The 14,028-nt window shown below is 44.5% G+C and overlaps 2 protein-coding genes across 2 annotated transcripts in view; both read left to right on the top strand.

The window, feature by feature from the left end:
• The window catches only part of myo10l3 (myosin X, like 3), a 105,330-nt gene extending 97,965 nt beyond the window's left edge, over positions 1-7,365 (top strand). Inside the window, 8 exon segments of the mRNA XM_048238483.1 lie at positions 1-94; positions 831-954; positions 2,636-2,806; positions 3,719-3,829; positions 3,831-4,049; positions 4,351-4,418; positions 4,420-4,540; positions 5,159-7,365. The exon segment at positions 1-94 is cut by the window's left edge and continues 43 nt beyond it. Of these exon segments, the coding sequence (XP_048094440.1) occupies positions 1-94; positions 831-954; positions 2,636-2,806; positions 3,719-3,829; positions 3,831-4,049; positions 4,351-4,418; positions 4,420-4,540; positions 5,159-5,263 (1,013 nt within the window). The 3' untranslated portion in view covers positions 5,264-7,365.
• A 367-nt stretch (positions 7,366-7,732) lies between these two features.
• On the top strand, positions 7,733-13,620 carry pttg1ipb (PTTG1 interacting protein b). Its single transcript, XM_048239358.1, has 7 exons — positions 7,733-7,948; positions 10,125-10,177; positions 11,176-11,284; positions 11,668-11,773; positions 12,462-12,530; positions 13,079-13,125; positions 13,322-13,620. Exons 1-7 carry the CDS (start codon positions 7,855-7,857, stop codon positions 13,363-13,365), a joined length of 522 nt encoding a protein of 173 aa, XP_048095315.1. The 5' UTR covers positions 7,733-7,854; the 3' UTR covers positions 13,366-13,620.
• Positions 13,621-14,028: the final 408 nt, after the last annotated feature.

Raw genomic sequence — 14,028 nt, forward strand, 5'->3', positions numbered from 1 at the left:
GGAACATGTTTGCCCTGTTTGAGCACAGCAGCACCATGGACCGAGCAGTGGAGAGCAGAGTCATTGTGGCCGACGTACTGGCCAAGTTTGAAAGGTAGTGTGTGTGTGTGTGTGCGTGTGTGTGTCTGTGTGGATCTGTGTCTGTGTGTGAAAGGGAGAATGTGTGATCGTATGTTTACTTAGTAGTTATGAGTGGGTAAATAAATGTATTTGTATAGTGTTTGTGTGTGTGTGTGTGTGTAGTTGGCCCAGATATATCGGTATGCCCCCTCATGTCCTAACACGCCCCTCTCTTGTCAACACGGGCTTAAAGGAAGCAGGGCACTGTTTCACGAAATGACAGCAGCCTGTACGTCAAACGCAAACCGCTGAGCAAAACACACACACTCGCAGACCTAGCCAAGTCTGGGAGCTGCACTGCCCCAAACAGGTTCTCAGTAAAAGAGCCTTAGATGCTTGTTTTTATATTTCTTTTCTCAGTAAAAGAGCCTTAGATGCTTGTTTTTATATTTCTTTTCCTGCTGGAGCTATTGAGTAGAGTTACCTGCCTGATCCAATTATGTGGCTTGTGAATATGTCGTGCCAGTCATGTGTTGTGATCTCACACAGCTTGGTGTCGTGAAGCTTTGCAGTGTGCCCCAAAATAGCTGCCCGATAACTGCCCAACGTGCGTCGCAAGAGTTACCTGCCTGATCCTATCTGTGGTCAGGTCCAGGTTGAACACACCTGGATTGGTGTAAATTGACTATCACCAACATGAACAGAGAAGAACAAACTAGAGCCCAACTCTGCTGACCTTACATGTCGTTTCCATGGTGACATCTTTTTAGGCTGGCGGGTGGCGAAGGAGGAGAGGAGGACAGCCAATGGCGTCTCTACTTCAAGCTCTACTGCTTCCTGGACGTAGAGAGCATGCCCAAGGAGGGGGTGGAGTTTGTGTTCATGTTCGAGCAGGTGAGTAGGAGTGAGGTCCCACTCCTTACTGCGCCATGAGTAGGATAGAGCTCCCCCTACTGGGGATCACTTCTTACTGTGCCATGAGTAGGATAGCGCTCCCCCTACTGGGGATCACTCCTTACTGCGCCATGAGTAGGATAGAGCTCCCCCTGCTGGATGGATAAGGAACAACAGAAACACACACGTTAGTGCATACTTCGAGTTTTTCTCGATTGATGCACTTAATGACTCTGGGATCCACTTGGTTTTCATCCTTTAACATGGCTCTCAGAGAAAGACTCCAGGCATTACTTGGATTAACTTTGTTGAACAGATGGAAAACGTCTATTGACAGCAATCAGAAATTGCTTGCAGAATTATGAATATTGTATGAAACTGCACATTTTTTTAATCAGCAATCACTCCTTATCCATAATAGATACCACCTCTGTGTTGGCAAAGACACCTAGATAATTGGCAGGACTGTATTGGTTATTTGTTGAGGGAAAGTTATTCAATATTGATGAGTGCAGATGCACCCTGCTAAGGTCAAAGAAAATGGACATGCAAGTACAAATTTGTCTGGTTTAGTCTAGGAGCTTATTGTAGGGCAATGGCAGTTACTGATCTTAAGAGGAAATAATATATTTCTTGCTGTGATATGCGTGTCTGCCTTCATACACCATTAGCCTACTATGTAGCCTAAAGCAACAACAAATGGCACAGACGCAGTAGAAATTAAGGGTGAACCTGCTCTTATTGAAAACTAGATTTTGCATTTGATTGTCCATTGTGTAATGGTTGGAAGCACAGTGATTTGACTGCAAGTTGCGCTGTCTGAAGGAAAGGTTTGCGGTTTTAAATGTTTTGTCAGTGTGTTCCACCAAATGTACCATTTTTGACAGAGTGCTTCTGTCCAGGCCAGTGTTAATTGTTTTGAAAACGAGCTGACAGAAGCATTAAAGCAACTGAGAAAAACTTTAATATTTTTGACTGATGGGCGTATTGATCTGAGCATTTTTACATGTAATTATTGTCAAAATATTATTTAACATGCAGTATATTTTAAATTCACTATTACTTTTAACAGATTGGCTAAAGATATTAGGAGGGCTATATATTTTGATGAGCTTAAAATGCACTCCAACCTAGTAGAGCATGCACTGTTAAACTACTTGGGAACAGTATTAAGACTCAAGGTAATTCTTGAGATTATTGCATTTAAATCATAATAGCAACACCAACATTGTTTTCATAATACTGATAACTTATCACACACACACACACACACACACACACACACACACACACACACACACACACCTCTGTAACAGTGTCTGTGTGTGCGTGCAGGCCCATGAGAGTGTGATCAGCGGTCACACACACACACACACAGTCCCCTATGCCAAGTCTGTGGTGTGTGGCAAGCGGAGCCCATGAGCTGCAGGGATCAAAGGTCACACACACACACACACACACACACACACAGTCCCCTCTATAACTGTGTCTGTGTGTGCGTGCAGGCCCATGAGAGTGTGATCAGCGGTCACACACACACACACACACACACACACACAGTCCCTCATAATCTGTGTCTGTTATTGTTGGCTCCATGAGAGTGTGATCAGCGGACACACACACATACACACACGCACACACACAATCTCCCCTCTGTAACTGTGTCTGTGTGTGCGTGCAGGCCCATGAGAGTGTGATCAGCGGTCACTTCCCGGCGCCGGAGGACACGCTGCAGCAGCTGGCGGCCATGCGTCTGCAGTACCTGCACGGGGACCTGTGCCGCGCCACCTGGAGCCTGGAGCACGTGTACCCTGTGGGCCGCCTGCGCACACGCATACTGCAGTTCACCAAGGTACGCACACACACACACACACACACACACACACATACACCACACATGCATACTGCAGTTCACCAAGGTACACACACACACACACACACACACACATGCATACTGCAGTTCACCAAGGTACGCACACACACACACACACACACACACGCATACTGCAGTTCACCAAGGTACACACACACACACACACACACACACACACACACACACACACACACACACACACACGCATACTGCAGTTCACCAAGGTACGCACACACACACACACACACACATGCATACTGCAGTTCACCAAGGTACACACACACACACACACACACACACACACACACACACACACGCATACTGCAGTTCACCAAGGCACACACACACACACACAGACGCATACTGCAGTTCACCAAGGCACGCACACGCACACACACACACACGCATACTGCAGTTCACCAAGGTACGCACGCACACACACACACACACACACACACACACACACACACACACGCATACTGCAGTTCACCAAGGCACGACACACACACACACACACACACGCATACTGCAGTTCACCAAGGTACACACACACACACACACACACACACACACACACACACACACACACACACACACACACACATACTGCAGCTCACCAAGGTACACACACACACACATGCATACACACATGCGCGCACACACGCACACACACACACACACACACACACACACACATACTGCAGTTTACCAAGGAACAGACACACACACATACTGCAGTTCACCAAGGTACACATATGCAAGCACACGCACACACACACCTGCTGCACGTCGCTATAAAGTTAAAGAGCTTCTTCACATACTGTACATCTTCATTGGTACAGCTGTTCCCTCTGATCTTGACCCCTCTGTCCTCTCTCTCCACACACACAGGTGGGCACCTCCTCTTCCTCCTCTACCTCCTCTTCCTCCCCCACGGGCGGGCCGGGCTCGGCCCAGACCCTGGAGCGTCGGCGGACCAGCTTCCTAGGCAGGGGCCTTCGGCCTTCTGAAGACGCTCAGGCTTCTACTTCTGCATAGCAGCTGCGTGGAGGAGGAGCAGATGCTGGACATGTGGCTGCGCGAGGAGACGTCGTCCACGCGCGCGTCCATCCTGGAGAAGTGGGGCCGTCTGCAGGGCCTGCAGCAGCACCAGGCCCTGCTCAAATACATGAGCGTCATCAAGGAGTGGCCGGGATACGGGTCAACACTCTTCGATGTGGAGGTGAGAGTGTGTGTGTGTGCGTGTGTGTGTGTGTGTGATAAAGTGCAGAAAAATCAACAAGGAGTGGTCGGAATGCACGCACGTGTGGCTGTTTGTGTGTATAACTTTGTGTGTGTTTATGTCCTCAACGTTAGGCTACAAACCCTTAGTGTCATCACTGATGTATTTTATACATGTCTGTTTCTTCGTGTGTGTGTGTGCGTGCGTGTATTTGTGTGTGTGTGCGTGCGTGTGTGCATGTGTGTGTGTGTGCATGTGTGTGTGTGTGTGTGTGTGTGTGTGTGTGTGTGTGTGTGTTTAGTGTAAGGAGGGAGGCTTCCCCCATGACCTGTGGCTGGGCGTGAGTGCTGAGAACATCTCTGTGTATAAGTGGCGAGGCCAAGCCTCTGGAGACCTTCCCCTACGAGCACATCATCTTCTTTGGCGCGCCACAGCCCAGCACCTACAAGATCACCGTCGATGGACGCGAGATGTTCTTCGACACGCCTCAGGTAAATAAATAAGTGTGTGAAACACCCAGGGTGGTGGTAGTGTGCAGAAGCCTGAAAAGTTGGGAGTTTGATTCCAGGGTTCCACAGATGGGCCGTAGAGCAAGGCACTTAACCCCAAGTTGCTCCAGGGACAATGTAGTCCCTTGGGATATAATAGACATATGTAAGTCACTTTGGATAAAAAGTGTCTGCTAAATGAATAAATGTAAATTAAACTTCTTTCTCACAAACTGCAATCAAAACGCTGAGGTGAACACAACTTTGAAAGGAAAGGAATTAATCAGGCATCAGTCTGATTTTTTTAATGCCGGCCGTAGTGTATTTTAAACAGTGTTCTCCCTGTTCCTATCATAGGGCACACAAAAGGCCTATAGTGGTTTGCTAGCATCATTCTTACATAGGGCATAATCATAGAACTCACATGGAAGGTTGGGCTTATTATGTCATATATATTAAAACAAAGGAATGCATTTTTTACGAGTGTTTTTATGGCAGCTTGAAGTGCCATGGATTTCTCGTAAGAATAGAGCTAAGACTGACTGCACTGGGAAGATTAAAGTCTGTCTAAAGCCTGTCTAAGTCAGTATTAATTCATTTGAAAATGGTGTCCTTTCTCAGGTGGGCGAGATCACCAAGATCATAAAGGCCTACATCAACATGATAGTCAAGAAGCGCTGCAGTGTACGCTCCGTATCCAGCTATGGCAGCAACTGGATCAGGTGATCAGGACTGGCCAATCAGCTTACTGCTTCTCCAAGGTGCTCATAGAGGGGCCTCCCTCCCCAGAGCACCAAGCTTTGTGATTGGTTGACGTAACCAACTGACGAAGAAATTAACCAATGAAAGGAGCACCTCTTTTGATTGACACCTGAGAGGTCCACTGTGATGCTTTTGTAGGTGTATCTTACACCATTTGTGTAGCCTATGCTGTATTTAAATCCTAACTACTGTAGCCACTAAGTGTTTATTAATGAACTGACATTCTGAGACAGCAGCTCCTCCCGGCACCAAACACCCTCATCCATCAGAGGACTTCACTAATCTCCTGATTGGGTCTGGAGACCTCCACATTCACTAATCATGTGCATAAGCATGCACATAATGATCGACCGAGAGTGAAACTTCACACATGCACAGATGGCTTCCCATGTGTCACGTCAGGTCTCACATGTTGTCTTGCAGCAAATGGACAGGTCGCATTTATTTGTCCATCTCCATTGTGTTCTTAAACGGATGATGCTGCAGGTGCCGCTGATGGTGTTGGACTGTAGCATTCATGTCTGGCCACCATGACAAGCCAGCAGAGTGGAGACACTGTGTGAGAGGATTCCTCAGGTAAAGTGCCTGAGAGCCGTCACCTTGATCTCACACACTCAGCGTCCTGATGCCTTAAGCCATCCCAGCACTCCAAGCTGTATCTCTCAAAACACACACGCGCACGCACACACGCACACGCACACGCACACGCACACGCCACACACACACTTCCTCTTGCCAGATGAGGTGTGTGCCCCAAAGAGTTATACAGAGATGTCCACTAAGATCCCGAGCATGATGGCAAGAAAGAACAATACTACAGCCAGCAAACGGATTGGTAGTGAAGGTCGACTTGAGAAGACACGCCATACAGACTGACGTGCTACCATTTGGAACTTGTGTGTGTGTGTGTGTGAGAGATGTGGTGGTGTTTGGACCTCTTTTTATTTTCGTGCTTTTCCCATCTGTGTTTTGTGAGTTAGAACAGGAGAGCATACGGACACTAAAAGACTAACCAAGAGCTGGACTGTCAGGAGACCTGGTCAGGCAGGTCTTCATCATAATCATAATAACCCTTTAAAGGCCTCCGTCATCCTTTAATCATGTGGTGCAGAACACCTGAAGCGGCGGAGTCTGGGCCTCGTTAAGGGCTCTGCCTCCCATCTGGACTTCGCCTGGAAACACACGTAGGAACAGAGATCTTACTTCACCCGTGGACAGTGTGTAACAGGATTGGTCACGCTTGAACACGGCCTTCTTTTGGATATACAGTATATGGATGAATTAGGACATTTGTTTATGTTATCATAATGAAAAGATTGTTTATGACTGACTCTCTTATTCATCAACAGGAAAAAGCAAGTATTTTTTTGTTTGTTTTTATTTGTATTTTTTTTTTGTTAAACAAGCGCTTGTGGTTTGATGCCTCACAGAAGGAAGTGTGAAATGATTTGTGTCTAAAGAGAGAGAGAGAGAGAGAGAGAGAGAGAGAGTGTGTGTGTGTGTGTGTGTGTGTGTGTGTGGGCTTGGGTATTTATTCATGGTCAGTGTTGTTATAGGCATGATGTGTGTTTGAGGATATGGGATAAACACTGACGATGATTATGATGATTCTAAAAAGCATAGTGATGAGGTCAAGATGGTGCCAATGGCGATAATTAGGCTATGCCGATTATATACAATGATGATGATGGTGATGAAGATTATGATGATAATGATGATGAAGATGATAACAGTGATGATGTAGATGGTAGTTAGGATGGATGATAACAGAAAAGACAAGGTTGATACAGCTGATGGTGCTGATGATGATGAAGATGAAGATCGCAATGATGGTGCAGTGGCATGTATGCTGTCCACCACTGCTCTCCCTTCAGTGCTTCTGAATGGCTGCCGGCAGCTTCATCAGAAGATCCTGTGTAAGATTGCTTTGAAAGTGGTGCAAAAAAAGAGAATGCAGATAACGAAAAAAAAAATACAATTTCTTGCTTGTTATGTTTGGAAAGAAATCACTATTTGATTTTTTGTAACTGGATTTACAAAATGCTCTAATAAATTATTGTATTTCATACAATGCGTGATTTTGTTTATTTACCATTTGTATGTATTTCCAGCAGTCAAAAGTCTATAGGGTCTATGGCTGTTATTATTGTCAATAGCATATATTTTCTTTTCTTTTTTTTATTGTAAATTTCAGTAGTATGCCTAGGCTATACAAACAGGCAGAAGATGTTGAAAATAACTACAGAATAACTACTTAGGCCTACAACAATGAACAAAATGACAATAGGCCTACAGAGAAGAGGTTACGAAGATTTCAAAAGCTTTAAAATGGCACATTGTAGACGTGTATTTATAGATAAAGAGCATTTTGAGTGACCAAGAGAGCATGTATTGGCTGAGATCTGATGTGGGTGGGTCATCCGAGGGCAAAGAACTGAACGAGGCGGAGAGTTGGTTGTTTTGCGACCTACTTCCACCAAAGAGTGTAAACTGTGATTCACTGTGACTGACCAGCGACTTGAGATTTAACCTTGCCTGCCTTACTTATTGTGAAAATGGTGGACTACCAGAATTATGTGGTTTTAACTTTGCTTTTTATTTTTAATGTAACCGTGGTCTTTAACCAGTCAACCACTGACCCCGCAGCAAGTAAGTAACGTTACTTAAAGAAAAATAAGCCATAACTGTGAGCTAATGTTAGCTGGACATGTAATTGTTAGCGTTGCAACGTTAGCTAACTGGTTAAGTCGCCATTAAATATTGATTACATGAATGCTATGTTTTGTGAGTTAAATTCAGCTCCCAATATCTGTAACGATGAGACACCGCAAAAGTTGAAACCTGCCATTGTTAGAATTGGGAAAGAAAATAACGTGATAACGACCAGCACAGCTAACGTTAACGTTAATGTTACAGTTTTGTAAATTGTCCGACTTCTGTAACATTAGCCTAGTAGGTTACTTCTCAGTTGGAACATTGTGCGATATCTTCAAACAAACTTTGCTAACAACTCTTTAGTTTTTCATTCTTTTTATAACATTACTCGATTGTTTTGGTTAATGTGTGTTAAGTTAATAATAACGTTAGTTTCTAAGTAATTGAGTCAAATTGAAAGCTACTTTATTGATACATTGCCATTACTCTGATCGTTAACATCAAACGTTAAGTGTAGGTTACTCTGTCTCTAGTAACCGTCATTGCGTAATTTCTCTGTATAGGCTGTTTCTCACTCATCAGTTATCAGTTACCATTCATTGTGTGAATCAGATTTCTCCACCCACTGTTTTACAACATCATGAGTTGTCATGAGTTGATGGTCATGTTCTCATCACTTGATTTGGCTTTTCACTGCGCTGTTCCAGTCAGCAGTTAATGGACCTACTTTTATGTTTTCTTCACAGTGAGAAGGCTGGAATGTAATCAAATGTCGGAATAAATGCTGTTTCTCCTTAAATACTGTAAAGATTATTTTAGGTTTAAGGGTCTGAACTACACAAAATATTCCAGATAGCTAAGTTACATACATTTCGTAACAAAGTAGTTTACTACCTCAAAAGCTACTTTGTCAAAAAACAGTGCTATTTGAATTACCTAACCAATATAACTCAGTCAAATGGATACACTAACTTAGTTACCTTTATTTACAGGCTATAACATATGTTCAGTTCAAAAACAACAACCTTTGATTGTTACTCTCACAGCTCCAGCATGGGCATGCTCAATTTGGGAATTTCGGTTTGCAGAATGAACTGCAAGCTAACTCAAAATTCTTTAACCAGGCCTATATTGAAAGTACAATAGCAATGGAATGCACTATGTAACTGTGTGTGCGTGCATGTTTGCATCTTCATTGTTGGGTGGATTTTTGCCTGTAAAAATGTCATCTTCTCTTGATTATCCCAGTTTCTTTCCACTTGGCTGAAATTGTGGTGCTACATTTAAAAGTACAATTAGGCTACCCAGTTAGTTTATCTTAACCATATGCAAGTTAAAACCTATACCACCAATTTCGACAGGCTATTTTATAACCACACAGTAGAAACCAGACTCTACCACCAACATCTTTGAAAGCACAATTTTGTTGCTTCAGCTCTGCCATAAAAAAATGAGTTTGTCTTGCAAGTTTACACCATATAGAGTATCTGAATGTTTCGCAGACAATGTAGCACGATAAAGGACCCCATCCCTTCTCAGATGTAGTTGGGCAAATGTGTCATGTTTGTCAGATCCATTGAATAGAACTGAACTTGTATGGGTGGCCAGAAGAAAGCTCTACTGTGAGCTTCACAAATGCTCCAGAAAATTTAGCTTCTCTAAAAGCTACTGCACTAGCATGGTCAAAAAAAGCTATCTGCTTTAGAAAATAGCTACGCTATCACCAAGCCACTGAGAAATGTAGTTAAGCTAGTAGCTTCCCATCCAAACTAGTAGCTGCCCATCACTGACTGTAAGCAATCACATACCAATTTGTGTTAAACCTTTTGTGTCATCAGTGGTTTTCTACTAAGCCATTGGTTTGAAACGATTGTCTCTTGCTCTTGCATCATCATTATCGAGTCCAGCATCAATCTAGTGCCTGGTGACATCCGTAGCACTGCAGAAAAAGACCATGGAACACCTGCAGGGCCCAACTGGGCCTATACTGGCTGAACTGTAAGCAACTTTGGAGATGAAATAAGATCTTTTAGCACAGTGCTGCACTGCTTACATACTCCCAGTATATTGGTGTTAGTCATTGCCCCACACACACACACACAGTACTACTAACTGTGTTCTCCTCTACTACTTCTCTACTGTTCTTAACTGTGTTCTTCTCTCATGACAGCTTGCGCCTCGAAGACCAACACAAGCTGTGGCGAGTGCCTGAAGAATGTGACGGTGAGAATAGTGACAGACAACAGCAGGTCACACAGCCACACACACACTTACGCACACACAAACACACACACACACACATAGCTACATACACATACAGGAACTAACAGGCCATAGTGGGAGGTGGCCACAGTTTTACCAATTTTTTACAATTTAACCTTAATGATGGAACCAGCCAACCATAAAACACACACACTATTGTGCAATCTCTGAATTTAGTGTTACAGTGCAGCACACTCTTGTAACTCATGCTAGTACAGAGTTTAACCAATCTGTCTGGTCTTGTCTGAACATTTCTGCAGTCTTAATTGTCTGTGCCAGTTGTGGCACGGAAGGTGTGCTTGCTCATCTCACAGAAATGTAGTTATTTGTTATCTACTTCATTGATCGTGTCTTGTGGCTGGTTCAGTTATTGTAACTGGTTTGTGTTCTTGTAATTGTTTGAGTAGTTTTTCTCTCTGTTTGTGTGTGTATTGTCTGGTGTTGTCTGCCACGTTCTACTTTGTATGTTATCTGCCATGTTGTTTGTTAGGGATAACGGCCGCCGAGGTGTACTGTAACAGGACCCCTCGAAGGCCATTATCCCGCTTATCACCCGGTTGCCACTATAGGCAATAGTCATGCCTTCATAGCATGCAAAGGAGACAAGCAGTTCCGTTTTAAAAAGAAGCCGACTTGTTCAGTTTGTTGTAGGCCTACAACTTTCTTTGGCCCTAACAGCGATAGCATTGACAGGTAGCTTGTTTACAGTTGATTTCATTGTTGTGAAACCTGCTTCCAGGCTCAACCATTGTCCTACTATGGCTTTTATAGTTACCATTCATAAGTACTGATATGGAACAGTGATTAAACTTTTTTTACCAGATCTACTTCATAGGTGTCCCGTTATTCAGAATTAATAGCCACCCCACCAGTCAATCAGAAAAGAGTATTTCTTCTCTCCGGGTGATAAGGGCATGTAATGGACCTGTAAATGATCCCTGTGTATTTGTGTGTTGTAGTGTTTATGGTGTGAGAGCAGTGGAGCGTGTGTGGAGTACCCTGTGAGGAATATCCTGCCTCCCACCAGCCTGTGTCCCCTTCCTCAGGCTAGATGGGGAGTCTGCTGGGGTAAGAATGTTACTGGAACAGACTAAACGATTTCTATGACGATGTAGATTGTTACTGTAATGGAGGAGACTGTTTCCATGATGATGTAGAATGTTACTGTAGTGGTGTTGATTATCTCTGACGATGTAGAATGTTACTGTAATGGAGAAGACCGTTTCCATGATGATGTAGAATGTTACTGTAATGGAGAAGACTGTTTCCATGATGATGTAGAATGTTACTGTAGTGGTGTTGATAATCTCTGACAATTAGAATGTTACTGTCATGGAGGAGACTGTTTCCATGATGATGTAGAATGTTGTACTAAAGTAGGCCTGCTTCAGCAAAGATGATGTTGTAATACCTGATTGGTTTGTGTGTCTGTGTGTGTCTTGTTTCCGTAGTGAACTTCCAGGCCCTGATCATCACCATATCTGTGGTGGGAGGGGTCCTCCTCATCGGTCTCTGTGTCTGTTTCTATCGCTGCTGCTGCACATGTGGGAACTCCAAGTAAGCCTACAGCACAGCACTGCGCTCTTGACTGGATGAAGCCTGTTAAAGGTTGAACCAGCTGTTCGGTTTCAAAGATGGGTGTTCAGCAGTCAATCAAAACTACACCCCTCTCTTGGATGACGCTAAAGCACTGTGTTCATTGACTGGAATTGTTCATGACTCAGAATGAGCCACTGTTTAAACCAGGGCGGTGTCTAAACACCTGAGCACACACACTGAACAGACACCTAGAGCACTGTTTGGAGCATTGTGCTGAATCTGACTAAAGGATCATCACACAGTGACACTCTGGACAGGGACTCTTTAGTGTAAAAGCTAATCTGAGGGCAGAATCAAAACGTAGCTGCTTTATGATTTAAGGAAATGACTAATGAACGGAATGTGAGTTTTATTAAAACACATTTGTGTTTACTCTTTTACTCTAACCACTTGTATGAAGTCAATGAGAGCTGTTACAGAGCTATTTCTGTTGAGTTGATGTTTTACCACACTGTTGGTTTTCCCTTTGTCTTGTTAATATCCTCTTCAGGTCCCGATTGAATGGCTGCACTGTAGGCTCAACTGGTATCTGGTATTAACACACTGGTGTGTTTTTCCCCGTCCCTCTCTCTCTCTCTCTCTCTCTCTCTCTCTCTCTCTCTCTCTCTCTGTCTCTTTTTCTCACCCTCTCCCTCTCTCTCTCCAGGAAAGATCAGAAGCTGGATGAGAGGATGGAACGGGAGGCTGACATGAGGAAAATGAAACATGAGGAGAGGTGTGTGTGTGTGCGCCTGTGTGTGTGTGTGTGTGTGTGAGGGAGGTTTGAAAGTGGGAATCCATAAGCCTCGGGAGTGAATAAATGAGCTTCAGATTATTCAGCAAACACAGACACCCAGTATGATTGACAGTGAAGTATGATTGACAGTGAAGTGCATAGTTCACCTAGGCTCGGCCAACAGCACCAAGCCACAAAGCACACACGTCACTCCCCGTAAGATACCATGCAGGTTGACACTTACCTCAGGAGCCCAGGTCATGATATTAGGCAGGTGTCGTCTTACCTCAGGAGCCCAGGTCATGATATTAGGCAGGTGTCGTCTTACCTCAGGAGCCCAGGTCATGATATTAGGCTGGTGTCGTCATACCCTGCTGGTCTGATTTGTCGGATGCCCTCTTTTCTCCTTATTAGTTGTGTTGATGGTTTGCTCTCTTCTTATTGGATGACTGTCTTTGTCTGATTTTAGTATGCTTTGTTCCGATTGGCTGTGCTTGTTTGGCTTAGAGTTTGTTTTAGTGCTTATTGGCTGTGTTTAACTCTTACAGGAAAGCAGAAATGCGCAGCCGGCATGACGAGATCAGGAAGAAGTATGGTAAGTCCTATTGGTCCATTCAGCTCTGTACAGGTCTATGGCCAACCTACCAATGGACTCTCAGTAAGGTTTTCATACAAGCTAGTGTCGATAAATAGAATGTTATAGACACTAATGATAGTCTTCTCTCTCAATCATGATTCTAGTGTGCTTCCTCATGACTTATTTTCTGTCATTTCTTGTCATTGCTTTGCAGGTCTGATGAAAGACAATGGCTACTCCAAATTTGAGAACAACTGAGAAACCGCTGTGATCAGCCGTCCCTGATTCTAGAACATCCTCAGTTGTCTCCTGTGTTGTGCTGAGGGGTTCCGCTTTTAGAACTTCTGTTTTTTTTTTTTTTTTCTCGTCCTTTTACTTCTCCAAAGAACTTCCATCCTGAGCCACCGTTTTACTGAGGTGGTCTGGGGTGACCTTTCTGAAGCTGTTTTCTGCTGTTTCCTTCCCCCTACTCCGTCTCCTCAGCTACTCCGTCTCCTCAGCTACTCCGCCTCCTCAGCTACTCCGTCTCCTCAGCTACTCCGTCTCCTCAGCTACTCCGTCTCCTCAGCTACTCCGTCTCCTCAGCTACTCCGTCTCCTCAGCTACTCCGTCTCCTCAGCTACTCCGTCTCCTCAGCTACTCCGTCTCCTCAGCTACTCCGTCTCCTCAGCTACTCCGTCTCCTCAGCTACTCCGTCTCCTCAGCTACTCCGTCTCCTCAGCTACTCCGTCTCCTCAGCTACTCCGTCTCCTCAGCTACTCCGTCTCCTCAGCTACTCCGTCTCCTCAGCTACTCCGTCTCCTCAGCTACTCCGTCTCCTCAGCTACTCGTCTCCTCAGCTACTCCGTCTCTCAGCTACTATCCGTCTCCTCAGCTACTCGTCTCCTCAGCTACTCCGTCTCTCAGCTACTCCATCTCCTC

This window comes from Alosa alosa, chromosome 3 (assembly GCF_017589495.1).
Source record: "Alosa alosa isolate M-15738 ecotype Scorff River chromosome 3, AALO_Geno_1.1, whole genome shotgun sequence".
Taxonomy (NCBI): domain Eukaryota; kingdom Metazoa; phylum Chordata; class Actinopteri; order Clupeiformes; family Clupeidae; genus Alosa; species Alosa alosa.